The following is a 24,088-nucleotide window of genomic DNA, read 5'->3' as shown; positions in this document are numbered from 1 at the left end:
GAAACTCATTCAGTTTCTATAGCAACTCACAGCTCAGGCGTTCTACTGTGGGGTCAAAGTGTCCAGGAGGTGCTTCAGTAACTCATGTTAGACTTCAAAGCTCTTCGTGTGCTTCTGTCTTTATAGGAGATGATGCTGAAAGGGTCAGATTTAGGCTGCCTCAGGTCACTGTTCTCCGCCTCGTGCACTCTCTCTCTTTCTCTTTTTACACACATCCCACCGACGAGGTCTTTCCCTCAAATACATGAAGAAAACATCGTATTTATTGTGACTGAATTGTTTAAATGTAAAAGTGGACTTATTAGGTTGCAGTGCACTTTACACCACATCTGGTCCATAATTCTGAAGAAGCTGCAAAGTCTTGCTTTTAGGGAACTATATGACCTCTGTAACTAATATCCTATCTCATGTAATTAGGGATGGGTATCGTTTAGGTTTTATCCGATACCGGTACCAAACCGGTACTTTTGAAACGGCGCCGGTGCTTAAACGGTGCTCGAACCGGTGCTTAAAGAATGGAGAACACAAAATTGGTCCAAAAACCTCTCATGTTCAGCTGTTTTTTTGTAAAGAGATAACAATGTTAGCCTTTTCTGCAGCTATGGGGCATATATGGTATCACTCTTTGCTGGAAGCAGTGCTTAAACAATGGAAAAAACACAAACTTTGTCTAAAAACCTCTCATGTTTAGCTGTTTTCCACTTTTTCTTTGGTCATTTTAGCCTTTTTGGCCAGGGTGAAGGGAGCATCTGCCATCAAACAAGAAGACAGCCGCATGTAGCTATGATGATGTTTGCTAGTTCACCTTACATGCATTAATTTAATAACGTGGTTAGCCTACTCAACGTAAATTACACACGAACAACATTAAGCTACTCACGCAGAGAAGAACGGCTGCTGCTGCATCATCATCCTCATCATTTCTGCTACACTGGCAGGGCTAGGGGTCAGGACTCTCCTCTTCGGGTTTTTGGGGGATGTTGCTAACTCCGGGTCCGATAACAGGCACCACACCCGCAGTAGATGTGCTCGGTGTGAGGTCTCGCAGCAAGCTATCAAATACGGCGCATTTTTCGGCTTTTAAAAAAAACGCTATGCGTCGCCAGGTGTTTTATCGTACGGAGCCCCACAGGGGACATGGGAGAAAAAAAAAATTAAGACGGACTTTTGCGAGATCTCGCAAAACTAACTCGGGATCTCACAAAAGTTTTGCGGGATCTCGCAAAACTTTTGCGAGCTCTCGCAAAACAAACTCGGGATCTCGCAAAACTTTTGCGAGATCTCGCAAAAGTTTTAGCCGCATTCTTCGGACGCTGGCTCAAAGCCGACCGGGAGGTCGAGGCACGATGTGCCGGGAAAGCGGTGTTCCTCCCGGCTGTAGTAGGTCTCGAGCTAACGGGAAGAATGCGTCTATAACTTTTGCGAGATCTCGCAAAAGTTTTGCGAGATCCCGAGTTTGTCTTGCGAGAGCTCGCAAAAGTTTTGCGAGATCCCCGAGTTTGTTTTGCGAGAGCTCGCAAAAGTTTTGCGAGATCCCGAGTTTGTTTTGCGAGAGCTGAGATCCCGAGTTTGTTTTGCGAGAGCTCACAAAAGTTTTGCGAGATCCCGAGTTTGTTTTGCGAGAGCTGAGATCCCGAGTTTGTTTTGCGAGATCTCGCAAAACTTTTGCGAGATCCCGAGTTAGTTTTGCAAGATCTCGCAAAAGTCCGTCTTAATTTTTTTTTCTCACATGTCCCCTCCGGGGCTCCGTATTATCGGATTCGAGGTGTTGCCTCCTTTGCACAGTGCCATCATGGCACCGGATACCGGTACCCATCCCTACATGTAATGAATAACTCTGGATATTTTATTCTGATGAGTATGGATAAGATGTCTGATTGCAAATCATAGTCAAATTAACAACATGCTGCTGAGTCATGTTCTTTTCTTGGTACACTGTGGGTCCTTGGTATCGACTAAACATCATTTATATTCCAAAAGCTGATCACGAAGCTCAAATCATCCATACTGGTAAACTCGAATTATTCAAACTACGTAGAGATAATCCTGCAGAAAAACATTTCTTTTACAGTATCACTGTCACAGGCTTTTGCTTTGTTGTTTTTGATTGGTTGTAAAAATGAGGCAGCCTGTGGGCGGATGCCAGCAGAGCTGACGGACATTGGAAGGATTTTTGTCTGTTTCGGTTGTGCTCCGTGCACAAGTGTTAAAATAGGACGGGGGACAGAATGAGGCTGTCCCAGCCACAACGATGAGCTGGTGAAAATTTGGAACAACGAGTAAGTGTATGGCTCTCATATGGTCTGCAAATCACTGGTTCAATAAACCAGTCCTTACACTGAAAATGAAAACTGCATAACCCGCCCTAGTTTCTGATTTTACTGGTCTGAAAATGCACATTTGTTCAGTTCAGAAAACAATAACCGTTTCCTGACGATAGGTAGTCACATCCGTCTCTTGGCACTCAGCCACGGCGTACTGTGTGCCTGCGAGTGTGTGTGAATGAATGTGTGTGTTTGGTTTTCATGTAGAGCTCCTATGAAACATGGATTAGGTCTTTGTTCCTGTCTGGTAGATCAAAGCCTTGTGGTATTCTGAGAGCAGCTCTCTTGTTGTGGCGAGTTTTCATTTCTGTAGCCTTTTGCCTTTGCTGTGTGTGTTGGCCTGTGTGAGTCTGCATATCTTATGCCTCTTAGTGTGGGGGCATTCCAGCGTGGGCCACTGCTTGTAAACCTCACTTTGGATCTCGTTATTACAGGTTTATGAAGAGGGATGTATTTATTTACACTCGTTACTGTGTGTTTGCATTACTGCAGGGTTTGCATGTACCAAAAATTGTGTAGCATAGGACAGGAAAAAATCCCGGTGGGTTTCAAACTCCAATGTTGAAGCTTTGAATAGTTCAGATAGAGTCTGGGCTGTTTACAAGGGGCCTGAAAGTAAAGGAGAGGATGCTTCACACAGTTTAGGTTTTCATACAACTAACTGCAACTAATTTTTTTTTCCCAATAGTCTGTAATCCTCTCTGTGATCTGTATGTATCAGCATTTTCAGCTCAGTGCTGCAGTTAGGAAGGCTGCAAATGCAATAGCAGTATCTTGTCACTGGAGGGAGCCATAGTTGCATTTTAAAAGTAGCAGCTCCGCACTCGTCCATGCAGACACATCATCCATACAAGGATTAAAGACGTTCAGTAACAAAGTTGTATTTATTAACATATGGGAATGAGCTTGTGAACGGTCAGGTCAAATCTTATCATTACTACAGCTTTGTGCAGACGAGGGAGCCCAGTGTTTTCTTCCAGTGCTTCGGGGAGCGTACAAAATGCTCGTCAGTCTATTGGTACAAAAAGCATTGAACATTCAGTTAAAAACGGTTAGCCCTTTCATGTGTTTCTGCTTGCTCTTCCTTGAAATTAATCTCAAATGCATCTTTAAAAAAACCCCAATACATTTGTTCCTATCCACTGACTGCAAACATGCCTGCAGAACTGACACTGCTAATACTGAAAATAATAAAAACGAGACAGATCGCTTTGTAAAACTGTGCTTTGTGAAAAGTAAACAGAGGGTTGCAAAGTGTTTATATCAAAATGACAATTTCTTTATTTTAAGTGGAAATTTTGTGTGACGTTTGTGTACGTAAAAGAAACATATGGCAGGGTGACAGTTTTTGACGTTTAACTTGCCAATCCTTGCTTTCTTCTTTTGCCTTTTTTGATGGCAATCTTTGGCTCAGTCACCATTTTAAACTCACCAACTGCAGAAAATCCTGTCATGTCATGTCCTGCTCCCCTTTTTCTTCCCCTCCTAGACTTTGTCCTTTGTTGTCCTTGTGTGTATTCTGGCTCTTGTTAGCTGTGCCCTGACCTCTTCGGTTCATTATGTGGAGGAGGAGCAGGAACAAGGCAGAGACAATGAGAGACACCCCTGCCATGAGGAAACCTGTCCCATAATCACTCATCTTGTCAATGAAGAATCCTAAAAGGGAAAGTAGAAGTGGGACAACATCTATTCATCACTGGAATTCACCTGTGCTGTCAAAAAACCAACAAACACAACAATGTTTAAGCTATGTTATTGTTCATGAACAAGCAAAAGACTGAGGCAGAAATTGGATTGCACTAACATTAGGTTCATCCTAAGGCAATGAAGCCAGCGACGCACATGAAGGAAACATAAATAGAATCTTTGATGCATCCTCAAAATCCATCAACTCTCCGGTCATCAAAGTAGTAGAAGTAGTTAGAAATAGCCTCCGTGTCAGAGGAACCATGTTAAGTTAAAAATAGGACACCACTGGCTATATTTGCATCTACTTCACTTCAATGAGCATTTAACTATATTTGAGGTCAGTTTCAGCCTTGAGCGTGTTCTTTAATTCAACATTTAAATGTGGGGGGGTGTCACTTTTATCCAAATTAAGAGATTTTTAGGGAGTTAAATAAATAAAAAAAATTCTTTAAATGTCAGCAGGAAAGTAAGAAACTGGGGGAGGACTGAAAAGTATTTGTTGATATTTTTCTATGCAACATTTTCTTTTGTTTAAAGAAAAACCAAAAAATCAAATAACCATAAATCTTCCACCAAAGGCAGCATATCTGTCTGTCTGCATGCCAAATCACACCGGATGTTTTCTAATCTCTATTAACTGCTTTTCTTTAGTGTTGTGTGTGAATGTGAGTCACAACCTCCATGATCAGGTTAAATCCTCGCTGATTTGGGAGGCGGGGCTCATGGTATGTGTTGGTTTGCACAGAGAGAGGAGAGGAGCAGAAAAACATTTTACTGTAATTTAGTTCAAGAAATGGCTTTTTAATTAAATTCGCAGACAGATTACTGGAGATGTATGATGGCATATTTGCAACTCGTTTAAATATATCTTGGCAAGGTGGTGAGATGAAATAGCTGAAAAAAGGACACATGCACTTCCAATTAGGCGTCTATTTGCCATTTGTCATCTCTTTGCTCTTTATTTCTGCTTTGCATGCATAGTTACTGCAGCTGTTGTTGCAATGCGGTGTAACAGAAGGAAAAATCAGTGGGAAAGAGCCTCTCTTTAACAAGAAAAAGACATATTTGGAAGCGATCAGCTGTAAAATAAACATAAAGTAGCATCATAATGTGATTTTTACCCACTTGCCTTCTAAATACAGAAGAAAGTGTAAATAGAATAACAAGGATTCTGTCAGATGGACATTTGATGAAATCCATTATTAATTGTAAAGCAGTACTGAATGTAAGCAAGGTATCAAAATCTCATTTGATTCCACTGAGCTTCAGTGTGCTGCAGTTACATTGTAGAAAAATGCATAAGCACAACCACTGTGTGAGACTTTATGCATTGGATAATGTGAGGGGACACTGCGACCTTGAAATGTTTCTAAAGCTTTGCAAATAGAAATGTTAATATAAAGCAATAATTCAGTAATTATACCTTTTAGTTTGCAGTCACAACACCTAAATGGATGAGTTTCACAGCAACAACATAAAGTTAAAAATCCATTTCTTTTGCGATATTCACAGAAGGTTTAACATGTCTGTTGTCTTCAGTGTTCACTCACCAGCAATAGGTGGTCCAAGCAGGCCTCCGCTGCTGCGTATAAGCATGAAGAACCCCAGTGCACTTCCGAGCCTCTGGATGCCCACAACCTCAGCCAGCACAGTGATGTGAATGGCAACCGTTGCACCATACACCAGCCCGTAAACTGCACTAAAAGCAACCAGCTCTGAAAACGAGGTAGCCAACGGGCATAGCAGTAACACTGTACCCAGCAGAATCACTGTAGCCGTCAGCTGCTGCACCTGGAAATGGGAAACAGTGCATTAGAGTGTTTCTTAGTTTCAGACTAGAGGGCTAGTTACATTTTTTTTTCTCAATGAGTCGCCGGGAACATCCCAAGTATCAATGCATTATTTACCTTTCCATAGATATTAAGTTGTAATGATTTACTTATTGTTTCACCCATCACCTACAATATTTCTTGCTCAACAGGCATATCTGTTTGATCTGTAATACTGTATATAAGCAGCACTTTGCTATCATGTGATTTTCAAAGTATGGTTCTAGGTCTGGTTTATTATTACACTGAACGCACCGTCTCTATCAGCCTCAGGTTTGCCACCCAGCCAAAAAACACTCTTCCAAAGAGGTCCAGCACTGCAGAGATGGACATAAGAGCAGCTGCCTGGTACTCCTCGATCCCTTTACTGCGGGCATAGGGAACCAGGAACAGAGCTGGGGCAAAGAAACCCAGAGCAGCAAACACCCCAAACATAGAGTAGATCATGAACTGAGCATTTGTAATGAGGGTATAATCTACATATAGAAGAATTTTGTTCTTTAGTTCAGTCCACTTAGTTCTGTTGGTTGATTCTTCAGTCATATTATGTTTGTCACTGGGATCTTCAAAACATAGTTCCACTCTCCACTCATCAGCATCCTCCAGCTCTTTCCCTACATGGCAGCTGGACTTGACCTCATCCAAGTCCTCTTTAGAGACTGATCTGATTTCCAAGCTTTCTTCTGCAGCTTTTATCTCACTGCCATTAGTAGGATCTTTGGTGGCTTTCAGGGGCCTCAACAACATCCCACTTACGCACAGGTTAAGCTGCAGACCCCCTAAGATCAGCAGAGCACCTCTCCAAGAGAAGCTGTCAATCAGCAGCTGAAATAAAGGGGTGAGGACAAAGGTAAGAATGCATTCTCCTGAGCTGGATAAGGCATTTGCCACCGGGCGCCTCTTCTCAAAGTAATAGCCCAGCATGGTCACTGTGGGCGTCCACGTTAAAGCATAGCCAAATCCTGCAGCAAAGAAAAACAGCAAATATGATATTTTCTGTGTTGTGTTTTCGGTTGGTTTTGTGTGCATTGTATCACTTACCATTTAGAAACCCTACTGTTAAGTAGAGTTCAGTGAGGTTATTGGCAAAAGCCCCAAATACAACTCCTAAGCTGCACATCAGACCCCCCGTTATCACTACAGCACGATGGCTGAATCGTGCGCTGAGTGCAGATGCCACTGGAGCTGCAAATGGACACATAGGACATACTCATATAACTGATTCCATAACAACATTTACACACTTCATAGTATAACAGATGCTTTTTAATCTGTTCTGTAACTTGCTTAGAATTTTAATCATCGACTTAAGAGTGTCCTTTATTGTCCAGCTATATAATTTATATAACCAAACTATCCTAACAGTTGGGTTCAAAATTATATCTTATTATTTTGAGTACTCTCCTGGTAGTTTTGTGATTAATGCAGTAGAATTAATTCAGCATGAAAAGAACCGGGTGTCAAATGTTTAACAATTTTTTAAGTTGTAGAAGAGCGACACCTGGTGGCCATAACTTAAAAAGTGGAGGGCATTTAAAGGGTAAACGCATCGAGATAATGCTGTCAAAATAGGAAAACGTGTCGGGATGCTCCGATGTCTACTCTCACCACACTCGCTTCCATACGCTTGTATTAAATACAGACATGCTTAAGATTAAAAACTTGCTGATAGTTACCTACAATGTGAATGGTAGCCACTGCAATAGAGGTGATCCACGATGTACCTGTTGCTGTGGTTTCAAAGTATCGATGTATCTCAATGTAGAATACACCAAATGATTTAATGACCCCAAAGGTCAGACCAAAAACTAGAAAGCAGGAGAGCAGGATGAACCAGGCGTAGCCCCCGTCGGGGGCTGCAGCTGCCGCCACGGTTATCCTTCTCCTCTGAGCTCTCGATGCAGAGTCCATGTTCACTTGTGCTGGCTTCTTAAACAGTCACATATCTACAGGGAGAAAAACAAGTATGTTATTTTTTTTTTTTTTTTTTTGGGTGCTTTTACATTTGATGTCAAATTGTTAAGCAAGATATTAATTTCCATAAGAGACTTTAATTTGTAAACAGATATTGGCTGGTGTCTCTGCACTGAAGATATTCAGAACAGCTACTAAATCTGAATGATGTTCTTGTTTAATTTCAGATGCAAATCAACATATTTTAGACACGAATACATTAAACAGAAAGACGTATCTGGATACCTCTGGCTAAAATTTGTCAGTACTAAGTGAAAAAGTTACCTTCTAAGTACAGTACCAAACTGCTGTACTTAATATATGAAAATGTACATCATGATATCAGTGAACAGAATTACTAATGCATGCAACAACAAGACCAGCCCAGGTATGTCTGAGAGCCAGAGCTGCGATTCTGTCTCCAATAACTATTTAGTCCCTAAAAACAGAGCAACTTCAGCAACCTCGCACAGAGCACTGTACTTCAAAAGTGTAACAGTACAACCACCCTTAGACTCAAGTTTCCCTGCTGTCATCAGTTTGATAAGTGGTTAAGAAAATATATGGGTGGATATATTTGAGTAATATGTACCTGGCTCGTGTACAGAGCCCTGACAAAAACTCAGAGAAGCTTTTACGATGAACTGGGACCCCACATAAAGTTTCATTTCCAGGTGTTATGGAGAAAATCCAGATAGGATGAAAAATCTTGTGGAAGTCAATACGAGGTTTTTGATTCTAATAGTTTTTCCTTCACATAAACACTCACTGAGCGAATGTTGATTCCTAGGTTAAGAGTTTAGTTCCAGCTGTAATTCCCACCAAACAATACTGACCAATGATGACTTGTGTGGTGCAGTTGGATAACACTGACAATGTAACTTTGGTCATGAGAAAGTACATACAGTCCATTTACTTCTTTTGATGTCTGCCTCAAACTGACCACCACGTGTGTCCACAAGACTAAAATCTCGAGGGCTGGATTAGTCTTTGTCTAAGCAGCATTTCATTTCAATAAGCCATACTCACTCTGCCTGCTGAATCAACTAAACATGAAACATTTGTCATAAATCAAGACATTCAACACCTCTTTATTCCAACCAGCGTTTAGTCTGAAAAAGGACATTTTTCATTTTTCTCTGCATCTGTCCAAAAAGGACAACAGTAAAGTGTGTCTATTGTTAGACACAGAGACCAAGAGACAAATGTCTCTTGGTCTCTTTGGACGACAGTCAGAGCACAATTTATCACACATCATAGGATTTAGCTCAGTTCCCTTACCTGCTGATGAAACATACATAACACAAAAACTGATAATGAAACTGCACAGAGTGCATAGAGAACAGAGGATTTTCATGCATTTCAATTATGGAGATTATTCACCTTCTGTGTGATTTGAATGAAAGAGGTCTGAACCTAAATCCGGATCATGACCCCAACAGCTCAACAACATTATAAGATGAGATGAATGAAAGTGTAATTCAAAGCATTAGATTTCACATGTGATACATGTAAAATAATATAGCTACCTTACTTTTCTTGGTCAGTATGAAGCCATGATGTTCCTCCTGTAGGGCAGCTGTCCAAGCTTGGTGGGATTTGTTAAGCATAAGCGGCTTGTCACATGCTGAGGTTGTAGTGGTGTTACTCACACAGGAAAAGATGCAGCTCGTCTTCTCGTGTTAGAGGTTAAAAGGTGCAAAAGTCAAGCATGGACAATAAGCGTGAGAAAAGGGGTTAAGTAAAGGAATCAAGGAGATAGGGAATAAAATACAGCAGAGGATTAAAAATGATGTAAAAGGTTAAGAGCAACATGTGAACAGCTAACCTGGATAGACCTTTGTACCTCACGGTTCCTGGACATGTTGAAAACAAAGACACGTGCAGTGCAAAGTTTTATTAAACTTGTCTTATCAGCTGTTTGGTAAACGTGTTTGTGCGTGTGTGTGAGAGCGAGCGAGAGGTATTCAGAAGGAAAGATCACGTGCAGATTTAAACACCATCGTTTTCCTTTCTCGGCTAAATCGTATAAAACGTATAAAAACTATAATTACTATGAGGACATTAGCATCTGCTAGGAGTAACACCATAAACACAATCATGCATTTCTCTGTAACATTTAATATCAATGACTAACTAACAACAATCAAAGGTGGAAACAATGTATCAGTAAATCAGTTAAGAGCTTCATATTAGAGAACTTGGCTACTTCAGTTTACTCAGAACTTTCTGACCACGAGTGTGACTCGTCCATCATGCAGTTAACAAATCACTACGATACGTTCAAACGTATGTTCTCCTTTGCTTCTCAATCAAATCCCCAAATCTGCCACTTGTTTGTAACATCCTGGGTTTTTTAAAACCACGATTTTGCCTTGCGTGCTAGTACTACTTTTAATAGAGCAGTATCTTTCAATAGGGAAGATGTTGTGTGTTTCAACACCCCTCAAATACATGTACATTCTGACCGCAACATAATGAAATCTGTAAAAAAAAATAGACAAATAAAGACAGACCATATTATTGTGGTCCATGATAACCACCCACACATGCAGATAAAGCTACAAGCTCAGACAACTGAGACTGTATTCTGCGCCGGGCATGTCAAAACACAGCTGAGAGCTCAGCAAGTCCTTTCACAAGTGATACGCTTGCTCTGTTGCTGCCTTGCAGACAGTTAACACGACTGCTCTGATCAATGCGTCATATACCAAAGAGAAAATGGCAAGGTTGGTTAAAAGGTGCCCGGAGCGCACGCTTGCTCAAAGCAACACTTGTTTACACCATGTAAAAGTAAAAAGATATGATCCCGTCAAAAAGGTCATCCCATGATTAGTAATGGATTCCTTCAAGGGAAAAACTAAAGATAAATATATATTTTTTTATTTCAAATGAAAATACTTAAATTAGCAAACTGAGTTTTGATTCATGAGGTGTCCTTTTTAGTCGGTGCTGTTTTTAAAATAACATAATAAATAATATTTTAGTTTGAATGTGTTTGAATCAGATGGATTCATCTGCTCTATTCCTGTGTACCACGGACATATTCATTAGCAAAGGTAAAATAAGGACATTGACTGAAATGTGACATCATTATCCCACAACCACCTGGGACAAATGCCTCGTAAACCTCCTTTAACCATCTCTCAGTGGTACAACCTGCCAATAAACTTTGGCAAACTATTAATTCTGCTCATGAACTGTCTCTTTTATGAGCTTTACAGTTCACTAAAGAGGCACGGTACCAATGTTTGTGGTGTGCCAGATTGTTAGTGTGGATCTTTACAAAGCCAAGTGCACATTGTTTGGGCCAAGTTTATGTGGGCTTGTGAGTCAGCAGACGGCAGCAAAGAGAGAAGTCTTCCTTTAATAGGGAAGCAAATGATCCTTCCTGCTTCATTGATCACATTAAATCTTCTGTCAGTGGTAAAAGTATATATACTCTGTGTACTCTTAACCTATTTTGAATTTGATATTTTCAAAAATAATATCCATAAATGTGATTTGGGGATGACTCGCACTCTTTGTTTCAGTAAATTCAAATTTCAAATAGCTTTCCTGTGTTGTGGTGAAGGTCACTGCGTGGCAGTGCTGTTTAGGTATTAGAGCTTAGAGAGACAGAGAAACGGTGGGGGATGGAATAAAAGAATCAATCTTCTTTCTCTGCATCTGTCCAACACCCAGGTAATAATTTAGACCAGTCTACCTCTCCTGGATGTATTCCTATTATGTAACATCAGCAGAAGAATTATCCCAGTCTATTTTAGAGTATCTTTAATAATTGTACGTTCATGCGAAAGCTTGCTTGTAATGCCCAGAACAGAGACATACACGTACCAACGAGTGCTTTAAAACAATTAAAGATTTATAAGAATGGGTGATGAATTACAAATCTATGCTGGGGAAGGTGGGATAGTGGTATAGATGGAGACCTGAATAATGAATATGTGCTGCTGAAGCCTGACACAGTGCACAGGGTGGTGTTATTAACTGTGCTGTTCAGTGGAGGGTGGACTCTGATGCCTGTCTTCACTGTATCTGGCTTCATGTCTGTTATTGTTATTGCAGCAGAGACGTGTTTGTCTGCACGGGCTGCCCCCACACGTCACCAAACAAGTCAACTTTCTGTTTTTCATACACAGTCTCAGATCTTTGTGCCTATGAGGGAATCCAGAGCCATGTTACGTTTTTTAAAAGCACAATGTTACAGGCAAAATAATGATCATTGCATTTGTAGCATACTTCATGGCCAGCGTTGCATTCATTCTGCTGCACGCACGGCTAACTGAAATGCTGACTAAAGCTTTGCTGTTGTTTCTTTTTTTCTTCATTTCCAGTCACGATGGTGATGCAACAAAAGTGACATGCAGAACACTGCTTTGAAAGAAGCCCATAGAAGTTACATGACAGCCAGCTTCCTCTCACTCTTCTAATGCAACAGGTGTTTTAGTTACACACTTCCTCTGTGTGCACTATTTTTAGCCACACTAGCCTCAGTTAAAAGATTTGTATTGCACCATCCATCCATATATTTACCCATCTTCTGGTTGTGGCCATCATTGTGGCACAGTCCAAACAGTTAGGCAGTCCTCCACAGGGCCAGTACACAGACATAATTTACACTCACAGTCGCGCTTGCTTGCAGGACCATTGGAAGTAATTAAATCAACAGTCTGGTAAATGGGTAGCAGAGCCACAGTGGTTAGCACTGTGGCTTACATCCAGAAGGTCCTGGGTTTGAATCTGCCATCTGGCCGAGACCTTTCTATATGAGGTTTGCATGAGTTCTCTCTGGGTACGTCTTCCTCCCATAGTCTACAGACATGCAGTTTGTGGGGTTAGATTATCTGGGGATTCTAAATTGCCCACAGGTGTGACTGTGACTGTGAATGGTTGTCTGTCTCTTTGTGTCATTAGCAGCAAATTGCCACCCAGCTAAATCAATACTGCCTCACACTAGCTGTGTGAACGTAAATTTGCATTTTTAACATTTGTGCATGTCACCAACACACAGCAATGAGAGTATTAGACAAGACAGAACTTCCCTGATGCACACCGACTGCGTCCAACAGCCACTCACACATGCACCACAGTAATGGCCATAAAAGCTAACGAGGCAGTCGGGGGCTACGTGTGATGCAATCAGACACTCGATTGTGTGATGAGCCAAGGTCATTGGAAAAGAACAAAGAGATTGTAATCATACAGGAAAAGAATCTGCTGGCATCAGACCACTGGACCTCATTCCTGCTCTCTGATTAGCAGTGCAGCCAAATGTCCAGCAAATCAACTTCAACCGATCAGTCTGTTTGTCTGCAATGAAAGACAAATCTTAACTCAGATCCTACTGGAGGCTTGGCACATGCACACACACACACCACATCAAGGATTGCAAGAGTGATTTAAATCTTTTGGGTATTTTTTTTTCTTCCCAGTTTCCAAATGTCCTTGTAGCTAAAGAAAAAGTGGATAATATGTTTCAGTTCATTATAAATTCATATATGCAACAGGGCACCGTTTTGATTAGCCTCTGATGTTTTAATTAAAGACCAATGAGTTTTTGAACTCTGCACTAAAGGTTCCCAAGCCAGTGAGAGTTGAAAGATGTCTTTGGAGCTCATTTTTAGGCTGGTCGTGTTCTGTAAAACTGGCCCTTGGCACCTTCCCCACTCTTTCGTCTTCTTCTCCTTCACAAAACAGCTTAGTCAATGATCATTTAGGATTCAAGCCTGCTTAAAAACCATATCACACAATCACTCGCACCAACCCACACACACTGCAGCACACACCCCACATTCACACACCTCAAAAACTTGCAGATATCCTTTCAATCTTCTCCACACACTCAGCCCCCAAGAATGTTTGGCAGTCGGTTTTGTTTATAGCTGAGTGTGAATTATTCTAGTGAGTGAAGAAGAGAGGGGGGAATTGGAAGGGGCTTCCTCTGGAGAGTGGCTGACAGCCTTGTCAAAAATTCTGCAGATACACGCAAACTCAGCCAAAACATGCCCTGGGGGGTATAGATTTGACCCTTTTGATGTAGATGTCGGGTAATTCATGCCACATGAACAGGTGCATCGATGCTGCCCCAAGGCTGCTTTGTACGGGCGTCCACAGGAATTACAATGTTCAGTCCATATGTGAAGGAATATGAACCCCTTGGGGATAACACGGGTTTGGTGAAGGAGTTAGCTTTATATGGAGAAAAGTTGGTAGAACACAGAAAAGAAGTATTGCCTCTCTCACTCACTTCCATCTATGTTTCTGCTCCAAAATCACTCTCTGTATCCTTTTTATGTATTTGTCCAACCATGTAAATGGCTGAAGAGAGTAAAAGTTGTAGTCTACCTGAAGGACAGTCTCTCCTTGCATCACCCTTCTGTCCCAGCTCTCCACCTTTGCTTGAATGCTTCAGTCTTTGCTTGCCTCTCCGTGGCAAACTCCCAGAAAGCACAGGTGTGTGTGGGCCTGCCCAGATGGCAGTGTTTTTGATGATGACAGCAGGAAGAACAAGCCAACCGAACTCAGGTCTTCTACTGCCCCCCCCCCCCCCCCTTTTTTTTTTTTTTTACATTAAAAATAATCAGCAGTGTTTGGTTTGATAAAGAGCTCAAAGCAACCTGTAAACCTCACTAATAAACATTTCAGTGATAAAAACAATACATTTGTGGTTCACAGCCTTTGTGCTGCACGCCCTGGGAGATGCCACATTCTTGCATTAGCTTGGCAAAGAGTTGTATTTTTTAACAAAAAAGGTTCCATCACTAACACCAAATAATGTAATGCATTAGTAACAGTGTTACACATTAAGCTTCTGCCAGCACAAACCGAACATTCCCTACTCCCGTTGCTTCACATTGAAAGGATTTAACAGGCAGGCATAAACTAGTCACAGGACATCTTTGTTGGCGAGTCTAGCACTTACCACTATCATTCTTCAGAAAAACGAAGCCAAATCACTGGAATTTTCAGGATTTTGCCACAGATGACCAGTTTGAAATATTGCAGGGACTAAATTAACAGGGCAGACACACAGAGCGAAAATGAGCAACAACTTTTACTTTTTCTCTTCCCTCTTGTCTCGTTTCATTCCCTGCGCAGCATGGGATCAGATCACAGTTACTCACAGAACGAGTCGGCTATTGTCTGATGTCTTCATTAAAAAAAATTACATTACATTTTTTCTCTGCCTCTCAGTATTCTGTAACCTGTAGTTTTAAACCTAATTTGTTGTTTCCAGCAGAAGATCAAACAGGACTAAACAAGATGACTCAACGGATTTTCTGCTGTTGAATGGCTTATGTCCTTGTTACACTCCCATAATTTCAACTTGACATATATGCTAGTTCTCACTCACAGTAATACCAGTGTACAAAGAGAGACATTAGCATTCCTTCATAAAATATTTAAAAATCTGCAGCAGTTCAAACCGAATCTGAAATAAATGGATGGTTCGCCCTCACCTGCTCGTGTCTTGCTCTGGTCTCCAGGTGAAAGATGTGTTAAAGCAGGAGGTTGCTAACAAGCACAAGGTTGCTCACACTTGTGTTACCTGTAAACACAAGGATTGAGTCTTTACAGGTAATGAGTTGGAAGCTTGGACTTAAAGAGTGGGATTAGCTGGTGTTGGAGTGTTTGTTTTTTAAATAACGATTTCACAGGGGAAAACTTCCCCTGAATTCTGAACATTCCCACTGCTTCAGTAGGCTATGATGCTTCCCATTATGCTATTTCTTTGATGGACTAATTGCTTTGAATTGCATAATATTTAGAGTTCTATCATCTCTGCGACTGTACCGTCATAGAAACTACACCACTAACTAATTTATTACAGAAAATATGTTACAAAATGTAACATTACAAAGTAACACAATTTTGCTAGATGCTCTATGAGCTGTGCATGCTAATGATGCAGTATACTCCAAATACTCCTGCTGGGCACTCAAAGTGCTTCCTACTGCAAGTCTCATTCACCTAATCACACATATATTCATATAATGTTTTATCTATGCCTAAGCATATTTTCTAACATTCACACACTCACACTCCAATGAAAGCATCAGGGACAACTCAGGGTTCATCTTCTTGTCCAAGGATATATTGACATGTACACAGGAGGAGCAAAGGAGCTATTTACTTGAGCCACAGCCACCCCAATGACAGTGCAAACACGCCAGTGTTTACCAGATAATCTGTCCCACCATTTCTAGAACCTTAGCATGTTATCACTTAACACATATGCAAAATGGTAATGGTTCTCGGCCTGGGAGTGCAAACAAGTGGCTCTTTTGTTAATCTCCTGTGGTGTTGATGAAATTAGATGAATATGAATATGGAACAAAACAAACACTACCTACTGAGCTATCCCTGTTATCCATTAAGTGTGCTCAACCTCAATAGCAGTGGATACCATGGATGGATATATATCTATAGAAATGTGAACAAAGATTTTCACACAAGGGGGGATCACAAACCTTGCACCGGTGTCCTGACTCTGGCTCCTGTGCTTGACTCAGTCATGTTAAGCGGGACACTCAAACAATGTGACGCTAGTAAGTATCTTTCCCCTGCAGTTAAGACTAGACTAGCAGCACTTTGTTGTGTTCATTAGGTTTATTTAAACAGAATCAAACATGTTATTCATGTAGTGAGCAGAGACAGGTCTCTCCTATCATTAGAAAAATTTCAAGCATGGCTTTCCTGGAGGCAGCTAATAATGTTTTACTATTAGAGAAACACATTTCATAGTGTCTAAACCAGATTGTGTTGTTACATTACTGTACTTTTGGATGTTATTCAATACATTAGTATACAGTATATTGCCAAAGTATTCACTCACCCGTCCAAATCATTGAATTCAGAAGTTCCAGGCACTTCCATAGCCACAGGTGTATAAAACCAGGCACCTAAGCACCTCCACACATTTATAAAAGAAGCTGATCTTGATCTCAGGAGCTCAGTGAATTCCAGCATGGCGCAGTAACCCGATAGAGTACCTTTGAGATGAATTAGAGCAGAGCCTGTGAGTCAGGCTGCCCCGTCCAGCATCAGTGTCCGACCTCACAAATGCACTTCTGCAAGAAAGAAATTCCCATAAACAGACTCCTCAACTTTGTGGAAAGCTTTCCCAGAAGAGCTGAAGATGTCATAGCTGCAAAGGGTGGGACATTGAACACTATGGATTAAGAATGGGATGTCACTCAAGTTTATATGTGTCTGCAGGCACATCTGGTAACTTTGGTAACAAAACCAGTTCAGAAGATGCTGGGACTCTGTGACATGGTCTCCTTAGTTTCCAGACATTCATGGACTTTTGTTAAAAGAGGAGGGGGTGCTGCACAGTGGTAAACAGCCTTGTTCTGCCACGATTAGTCGACTAGTCACGATGTCGTCGACGACTGATTTAATAGTTGACGCGTCGTTTGAAGCTTTGTAAGATTCCAAAACATGCAGGAATTAGTAGGATTTAAGAGTGTAATAACGGACTGAAACAGAAGATGGCAGCACTGCATGTACAAGGATGCCAGCTGCCGTTAAACCCCGAAGAAGAAGAAGAAGCAGTGTCCGGTATCGTAGCTGTGTTCAAATTCAGGAACTGCATCCTCCTGTACCCGCATTTGTAGGCTGATTACGCTACAGCGACACGACGAAGACTGTCCAAATTCGAAGACTCCGACAAATGCGCCCTTCATTTCCCCAGATTTGAAGGATGGGTCGGGTGAATACTTCCTGGCTCAACCTATCCCAGAATTCATAGCGCGGCCCAGCGCAGCCCTGCTCAGTTTCCAACAATGGCGGCAGCTAGTTAGTTTTAATATTACTCTTATTATTCTTTCTGGGTCACAAAATAAACGTTTAACACATTTTCAGGCGAGAATGTAGCTGTGTAAACCTCAAATATCTGCCCAGTTTATCAAGACACCACATATTTTCAAAAGCGCTCCGACGTTTTCGGAGACGTCTGTTACCCACTAGCTCGATAGCTAGCCGGAGGCAAGGCTCACTAGAGCCGGCGGTGAGAGCACCGGACTCCCGGCAAATCGTTTTCAAACCCACCGCCGTCTTTTGCCACTCAGGTTAAACATGATATATAAGTCACTTAGATAACTTAAAAATGTTATTGTTTGGCTTTTTTTAGTATTTTATTTGTTCCTGAGTAAATCGGTTTGGCTGAGATTAAAGTTTTTACACAGCTGAATAAATGTCAAGCAGACAGCTGATTATCAGAAGTGTGAGATGCTCAAGAATTTACTCCGGTGTCCTGTTATATTTTAGATAGCAAGGAGTTTATTAAACTCCACCGAAACAATCTGCAAATTTAATTAAAATTTAATAAACTATCATCTTGTCTTTATTTTTAGTTAGCACATACCTTAAACACTTAAAGCTGTAAGCTAATGATAGTTATATAAGAGCAGATGCTGCTGGTGCAATAAGCTGTACGTTTTACGTCCAATGGATGATGATCTGATTAGTCGACTAATCGCAAAAATAAACGTTGACTAGTCGACTATCAAAATAATCGTTTGTGGCAGCCCTAGTTCTAACGTTTTTTAATATGTGTTACTGCCATAATATTAAAGATAACTTCAAATGGTGAATTTTCTCTGTTTAAACATTTGATCTGTTTTCTGTTATGAATAAAATATAATTTCATGAGATTTGCAAATCACTGAATTCAATTTTTACACAGCATCCTAAATGAACCGGGTTTATACATCAAAGATGTGGATTATGTGTTGGTGGCCTCATTGTGCAGAAGCCTTTGTGTGTTACCTACTTGCATTGTTGTTTCTCCTCTTCCCTTTTAATTTGTATCCAAAGGTAACAGGAGGTTTGGTTTTTGTAAACAGTTATCTGGTTAGCCTCAGGTAATCTTTGAGTTCAACACAGCTGAAAAGGAATGTTTAACGACTGTATTATATTCAGTTTGATGCTGGTCTGGCCTGCTGATTTCCCCTTTCTGTCCCTCTGTGCTGGCTTGCAGGTCCTGGGTAAGCAGAGTTAATCAGGGTTATTGTTAGAGCATGAATGTTTACAGACACTAAACGTCGCCTTTGCAGAGGATGGTAAAATACTTCAGTGAATAAAATCTGCTGCAAATCTTGCGAAGACTGTGAAGCTCTGAAGGACTTTTTTTATTACGAGCCTCACTGTAACTACATGAGCTTTCCTGGACATTTTTTTAGCATGTTTGTGTTAATCTTTTACCAAGTTCACTGTCTTTATGTGAGCGTGTTTGTGTGAGTCCTCTGTTATTATAAGGTATTAAAGGGCAGTGGACCATCAAGTCAAGCTGCCACGTAATAAAGGGCACATAATTCATTTCACTATGGAGCAGAAAAATGTGCTTGGCTTTAGATAAGAAGACACTTACAGAGACTCTTGTTTTCTCTGTCCACTCCCTCTCTCTGATGTTCCTCTGTCTCTCCTTTTTCTGTCTTTTATATTTTTATCAAATCTACACAAATCCTCTGATTTCCCACTAACAAATATTCAAATATTAAATCACATAGAAACCCATCAACAACAGCTTGTGTTTGTCTTTTTCTTGAGATTCATGTTTTTTTGGTTTTGTTTGGAACAAACTGAAACAAATTGGTTCAGTGTCCCTACAGTCGAACATTAATGGCAGAATGCATTTTCTTCCCTTTTCCATTTTATTCCTTTAAATTAGAGTGAGAAAACACACTGGGACACGAGAAAGACTCATTCGGATGATTAAAATCTACATTTGCTGTCTGAGCCAAGTGCTCTCTATCTAGATGGTGGGATATGTCCTCTGTAGGGATTTCTGTGCTGATAGTCTGTGCCTGTGCAGTTTAATTGGATCCATATCTTACCATATATCTTATGGTGTGCATCAACTGTGATGCCTATGGCGAAAAATCAAACACCAGCTTATCCTATCTCATGACATGGAGGGAATTAAGAAAATACTTTCTTGTAACAAAGAAGAGAAATGCTCAGTGGGGGTATTTCCCAGCATCACAGAATCAGTGCATAATCTCACATCAAGGTAAAATTTGCTATATAGGAAAATGTTTGACATTTACAAATTGGTTGTGTTGAAAAAAAGATGTCATACAGATGACGCTGCAAAGCAACTTCAGTTGCACCACCTGCCTGAACATCTCTGCAGTACAAGAATCACCCTCTCGCCACAATAAAGGCTATCTCATCTCATCTCTCATCTCATCTCATTAGCAGCAGCCTCCCTGAAGTAAAACTGCTACAAAAAAAGAAAAGGAAAGGGGGAAACCCTACAATTTTGCAATTTGACCTTATTACAACCAGTAATACCTGTAGTATGAAATATTTCTCAACTTTATTTATTCCAGAACAAAAAATGTTAAAAATCAAAATCTGCACATCTACTCACAAGGACTGCTCCAAGGATTAAAACAAGCAGCTCACTTCACGTGTCCCTACAAGCACATACGATACCCTTTTCTCACTGCTGTCTTGAAACTGTAATAATTCATAGCTGTGGAACAACTGAAATTCAAGTGTTAGCTTCACTATGAAAATTACAGCACCTCCGACAAGCTAACACCAGTTAACTGTAGCCTTAGCTGTCATCAGTACAAATGTAGGATGAAAGCAAAGCTGGCTTTGAATATTAAACAGCTACTTCTCCTCCTTACGTGGCTCTTGGGTCTTTGGGGGTTTGGGTTGTTGAAGACTGGTGGGTCTCCCCCCCAGCATGACACCAGACAAAAATCTGATAAGTCTCAACATAATCACTCAGTTCATTAACTGAGGTAAAGTGCTATGATACATGCATGTATATGTAATTTATAAGGAATATTGTAGTATATGTCAATATACAGTGCTTGACTATATGTCATAAAACAAGACAACATCAGTAATTTAAGTACATTTGAGAAAATGACATCATTATTTTTTAAGCAAATTACAGAATTCATGTTCTTAAACCCAAAGCCAGGAAAGACTTCTCTGATCAGTCAGAAATTAATCACCAATTAAAATCAACCACCAACCCCAATTTTTCTGCAGTTAAATAAGTGTAATTTGGTATAAAATGAATCATTTGCTTTGCTATTTTTTCAGCTTATCTTTTAAAACAGTACATTTGAAAGTTGTTGGATACAATTTGATTATAGAGTTTGTACGATGTGAACCATAAAAAAACATAAAAATGATTTTGGTAATGATAAGTAGCATTAATTTAGGGCATCTGTGGCATAAACCTTACAATGAGTGGTGGTCTCATAAATTTTTCAAGCATGGTATGTTTATTTATCATCTTTAAAAAATAAATGGTGACACCAAATATTAGCCTTTTTAAAAAAACAAAAAAAACAAACAAACCCACATACCACACAAATAATCTGCTGAGCTGCTCTTTAAAAGTTTCTGCCAGGGTGGATGATTTACCATATTGGTAAATGTAACTTCATGTGTATTAACCACCAGGGAGAATATCCTACTTTGTATTGGGACTGCTTCCATCTGCAGGGACTTATTTATACGTACGTATTTGGTGGTGTGACTGTTTTGGGGATCTTCAATTCGTCACATCCACGTATAAAATGCATAAGGCAAGGATAACACAGCTCCATACCCATCCACATACACAGAATGCTGCAGAGCATGAGACCAGCTGAGAGAAGACCCAGAAAACAGAAAGAATGAATGAAAACAGAAATGACGTTGATTAGGGTTGTGAAAAAAGAGGTGAGGTTAGGGTGGGTTGCAAAGTAACTTGCAGATGCACAGAACTGTGTGCAGGATAAATCAGCTTAAACAGTAGTGCCAAGCATTAGTAGACGTTGACTGGCAGTGAGGGCAGCTGATGTCTCTGGATAATGGCAAAGCCTGACTTTGGGGCCTACCTGAGCTACCATCATGACAGACTTATACCATCAAGCTTTCTTCTTCTTCTCTTCCTTCCCCAAAACTGTAATAAGCGTCTGCTGAGATTTCTTTAATGCCACAGAGCTAGAAGCGACATACATGACAGATGCTCCATCTGCTGTATGCTGAGTCCCAATCCTCACCTCCATCCAAACACCTCTATCACATCCACGCTGTGCACCTCCGTTCTTATTTTACCAGAAGCATGACATACACATTTTTCAAGTTAACTTTATTTGTTCAGCCTTTCTTATCACAGTTTCATTGTCAAAGGGTTCCTCAGCGCCCACATCATGGAACAATGAATGCATGCAGCGACCTTTCGACTGTCAATGAGCAAGAAATACTCCCCCTAAAACCATGGATGAAAAAATAAGTAGGCGGGTGAGAGACAGTTTATCCGTGCATCTGGCCGTGCAAGAAAGAGAGAAAGTGTCATGGTCCTGGATCGGTGACCCAGAGTTTTGTGTTTCATTTTGGTATCATCTTGTGTTTTGTGTTGATTCTTATTTTTTTATTAGTTCTTAATGTTTTAGTGTTCTCCCTTCTGTGCTCTGTTCATGCCTCTGAGTTTGTGTTTGTAAAACAGATTGTGAGTTTCCTGTTTTACTTTGAAGGTCTGTGTCTCGTCGTGTCTAATTAGGTTCAGCTGTGTTCCCCTCTGGTGTGTCAGTCCCTCATTACATTACATAATTCTGGCTACAAGCATGGCCAATAGGTCTTTATTTAGAAAACTTACTTAAAACTTTAGTTAACAAATGTCTTCCTCTGATTCCTCCTGTGTGATTTCTTTATTTGAATAACCCGTAGCATTGCTTTGTCCAAAATTACATAATTTTTGCATTAACATTTTTGTAATTGTTATCAATACTAATCAGAACCTGTTAAGATCGATACATAAGAATGATACAGTGTGAGCAGATAATTGCACTGAGCACTGTCCTTTTTGGAAAATGCACTGGATGCTCGTTCTTATTTTCTTATCTAACCATGTGAGTTAGGTAAGAGGATTATTGCTGCTGTTATGTTTGTATGGAGACAGAGCCAGGATGTAATTAGCTTAGCTTACCATGATGATTTGAAGCTGCATTAAACACCTGCACGTGACCACCGGCTAGCTAAGTAACAGTCATTTTTTGTTCTACAGACTGTCTAAATATACTTGAAACTTTTTTTTTCATGGCCTTCTCGCCTCCGTGTCTGCGTGTCTTCTTCTACATATACTTGCCTTATTAATGCAAAAACGGTGATGTGTTAACTGGAAAGGTCAAATAAAAATGTAAAACACAAAGATATTTTTTGAGGGTTGACCCCACACAACCTTCATAAAACAATGGGCCGATTCCTGTAAAAAAAATTAAAGGGCTTAGCTTTATTTAGCAAACACCCTGCTGGCTCCAACATCCTAAATGATATTACTTTTTTAATGCAACTTTCTGCAAAGAGAAAATATTAGAAAATTTTCAAATTAGAATAAAATGTTTTAGTCGTTTAAAAAGTGTCGCTCAAAAGTGAAAGTCCTTGAAAAGGTCTTTATCAAACATTCATCTTTCTTGTCTTTGATGTGTAAGTGACTTTTTGGACTGAACTTTACTTTTGAGCATCAGTAATGATTTGTGACGATGAGCTACACAGACATATGAGAATACTTTATCCCCCGTAGCTGCTTTTAGAATAATGGTCCATACGAGATATGATCACTGTTGCAAAACGCCATTATATACTGTTTATAATATCAATGTGTCTTTACCTACTGAGTATACAGATGGATAAAAAACTTTGTAAAATACGTTATATTTCATCATGTGCATGTAAATCTTAATTCTAAGGCATGAAAACCACAATAAAGCAAAAGAAATTGCCACTGAAATAATAGAGAAAAAAAAAAGATAAATCTTATTTGAAGCAACTGGATGAAGTTGAGTTTCAGGCAGTAACCTGTTTCCCTGTGGGGGTTTTAATCCCAACTTTAATCTAGATTACATCCACATCTGTCATGTCCCTGCGTGCCTCCACAACCTTCTTGGACCCCTCGTGCTGCAGGCAACTCTTCTCAGTAAAAGAACTCTGAGAGGTCCAAAGGCCACAGCGGGATTAAACAGAGTGAGATGAGGACAGATTTGTTCCAGACACGAACATCAACAATAACCAGAGACCGCTGTCTTAAAAACATTAGATTAGACATTAGGGAGACACTCTTCCACAGTGCTGTAATTGTGCGCGTGAAAACGAGAAGGTGATGTAAGAAGCGGATTGCCACAGAATTCACAGAATACTTCTCTGTCTGGCAGCGACAGCTGTTTCTGTTTCTTCTTCTCAGAGTAAATGTTCAGCATTAGGACTCTGATTGAGCATCCCAGACAAGCAGAGATTAGACCATCGTACCAAGGAAAAACAATACAGACCAGAAAA

The 24,088-nt window shown here is 40.3% G+C and overlaps 1 protein-coding gene across 4 annotated transcripts in view; it reads right to left on the bottom strand.

Annotated features, from left to right (window-relative positions):
- Window positions 1–14,304, bottom strand: part of LOC146382265 (monocarboxylate transporter 13) — a 33,670-nt gene extending 19,366 nt beyond the window's left edge. Inside the window, exons 1-6 of one of the 4 annotated variants that reach the window (XM_084932765.1) lie at window positions 9,325–14,304; window positions 7,519–7,788; window positions 6,884–7,027; window positions 6,098–6,804; window positions 5,564–5,804; window positions 3,195–3,980 (exon numbers count right to left, since the gene is read on the bottom strand). In XM_084932765.1, coding sequence (XP_084788891.1) covers window positions 3,775–3,980; window positions 5,564–5,804; window positions 6,098–6,804; window positions 6,884–7,027; window positions 7,519–7,753 — 1,533 coding nt within the window. In that variant the 5' untranslated portion in view covers window positions 7,754–7,788; window positions 9,325–14,304 and the 3' untranslated portion in view covers window positions 3,195–3,774. Of the gene's footprint in view, window positions 1–3,194; window positions 3,981–5,563; window positions 5,805–6,097; window positions 6,805–6,883; window positions 7,028–7,518 lie in introns of those variants that run through there. The other 3 variants (XM_084932769.1, XM_084932767.1, XM_084932768.1) reach the window with 3 other exon arrangements.
- Window positions 14,305–24,088: the final 9,784 nt, after the last annotated feature.

The sequence above is a fragment of the Perissodus microlepis genome, chromosome 7, assembly GCF_051167445.1.
Source record: "Perissodus microlepis isolate ML-2025 ecotype Zambia chromosome 7, ASM5116744v1, whole genome shotgun sequence".
Taxonomy (NCBI): Eukaryota; Metazoa; Chordata; class Actinopteri; order Cichliformes; family Cichlidae; genus Perissodus; species Perissodus microlepis.
Note: the sequence above shows the minus strand (reverse complement) of the source record. Positions and strands in the feature narration are given on the sequence as shown.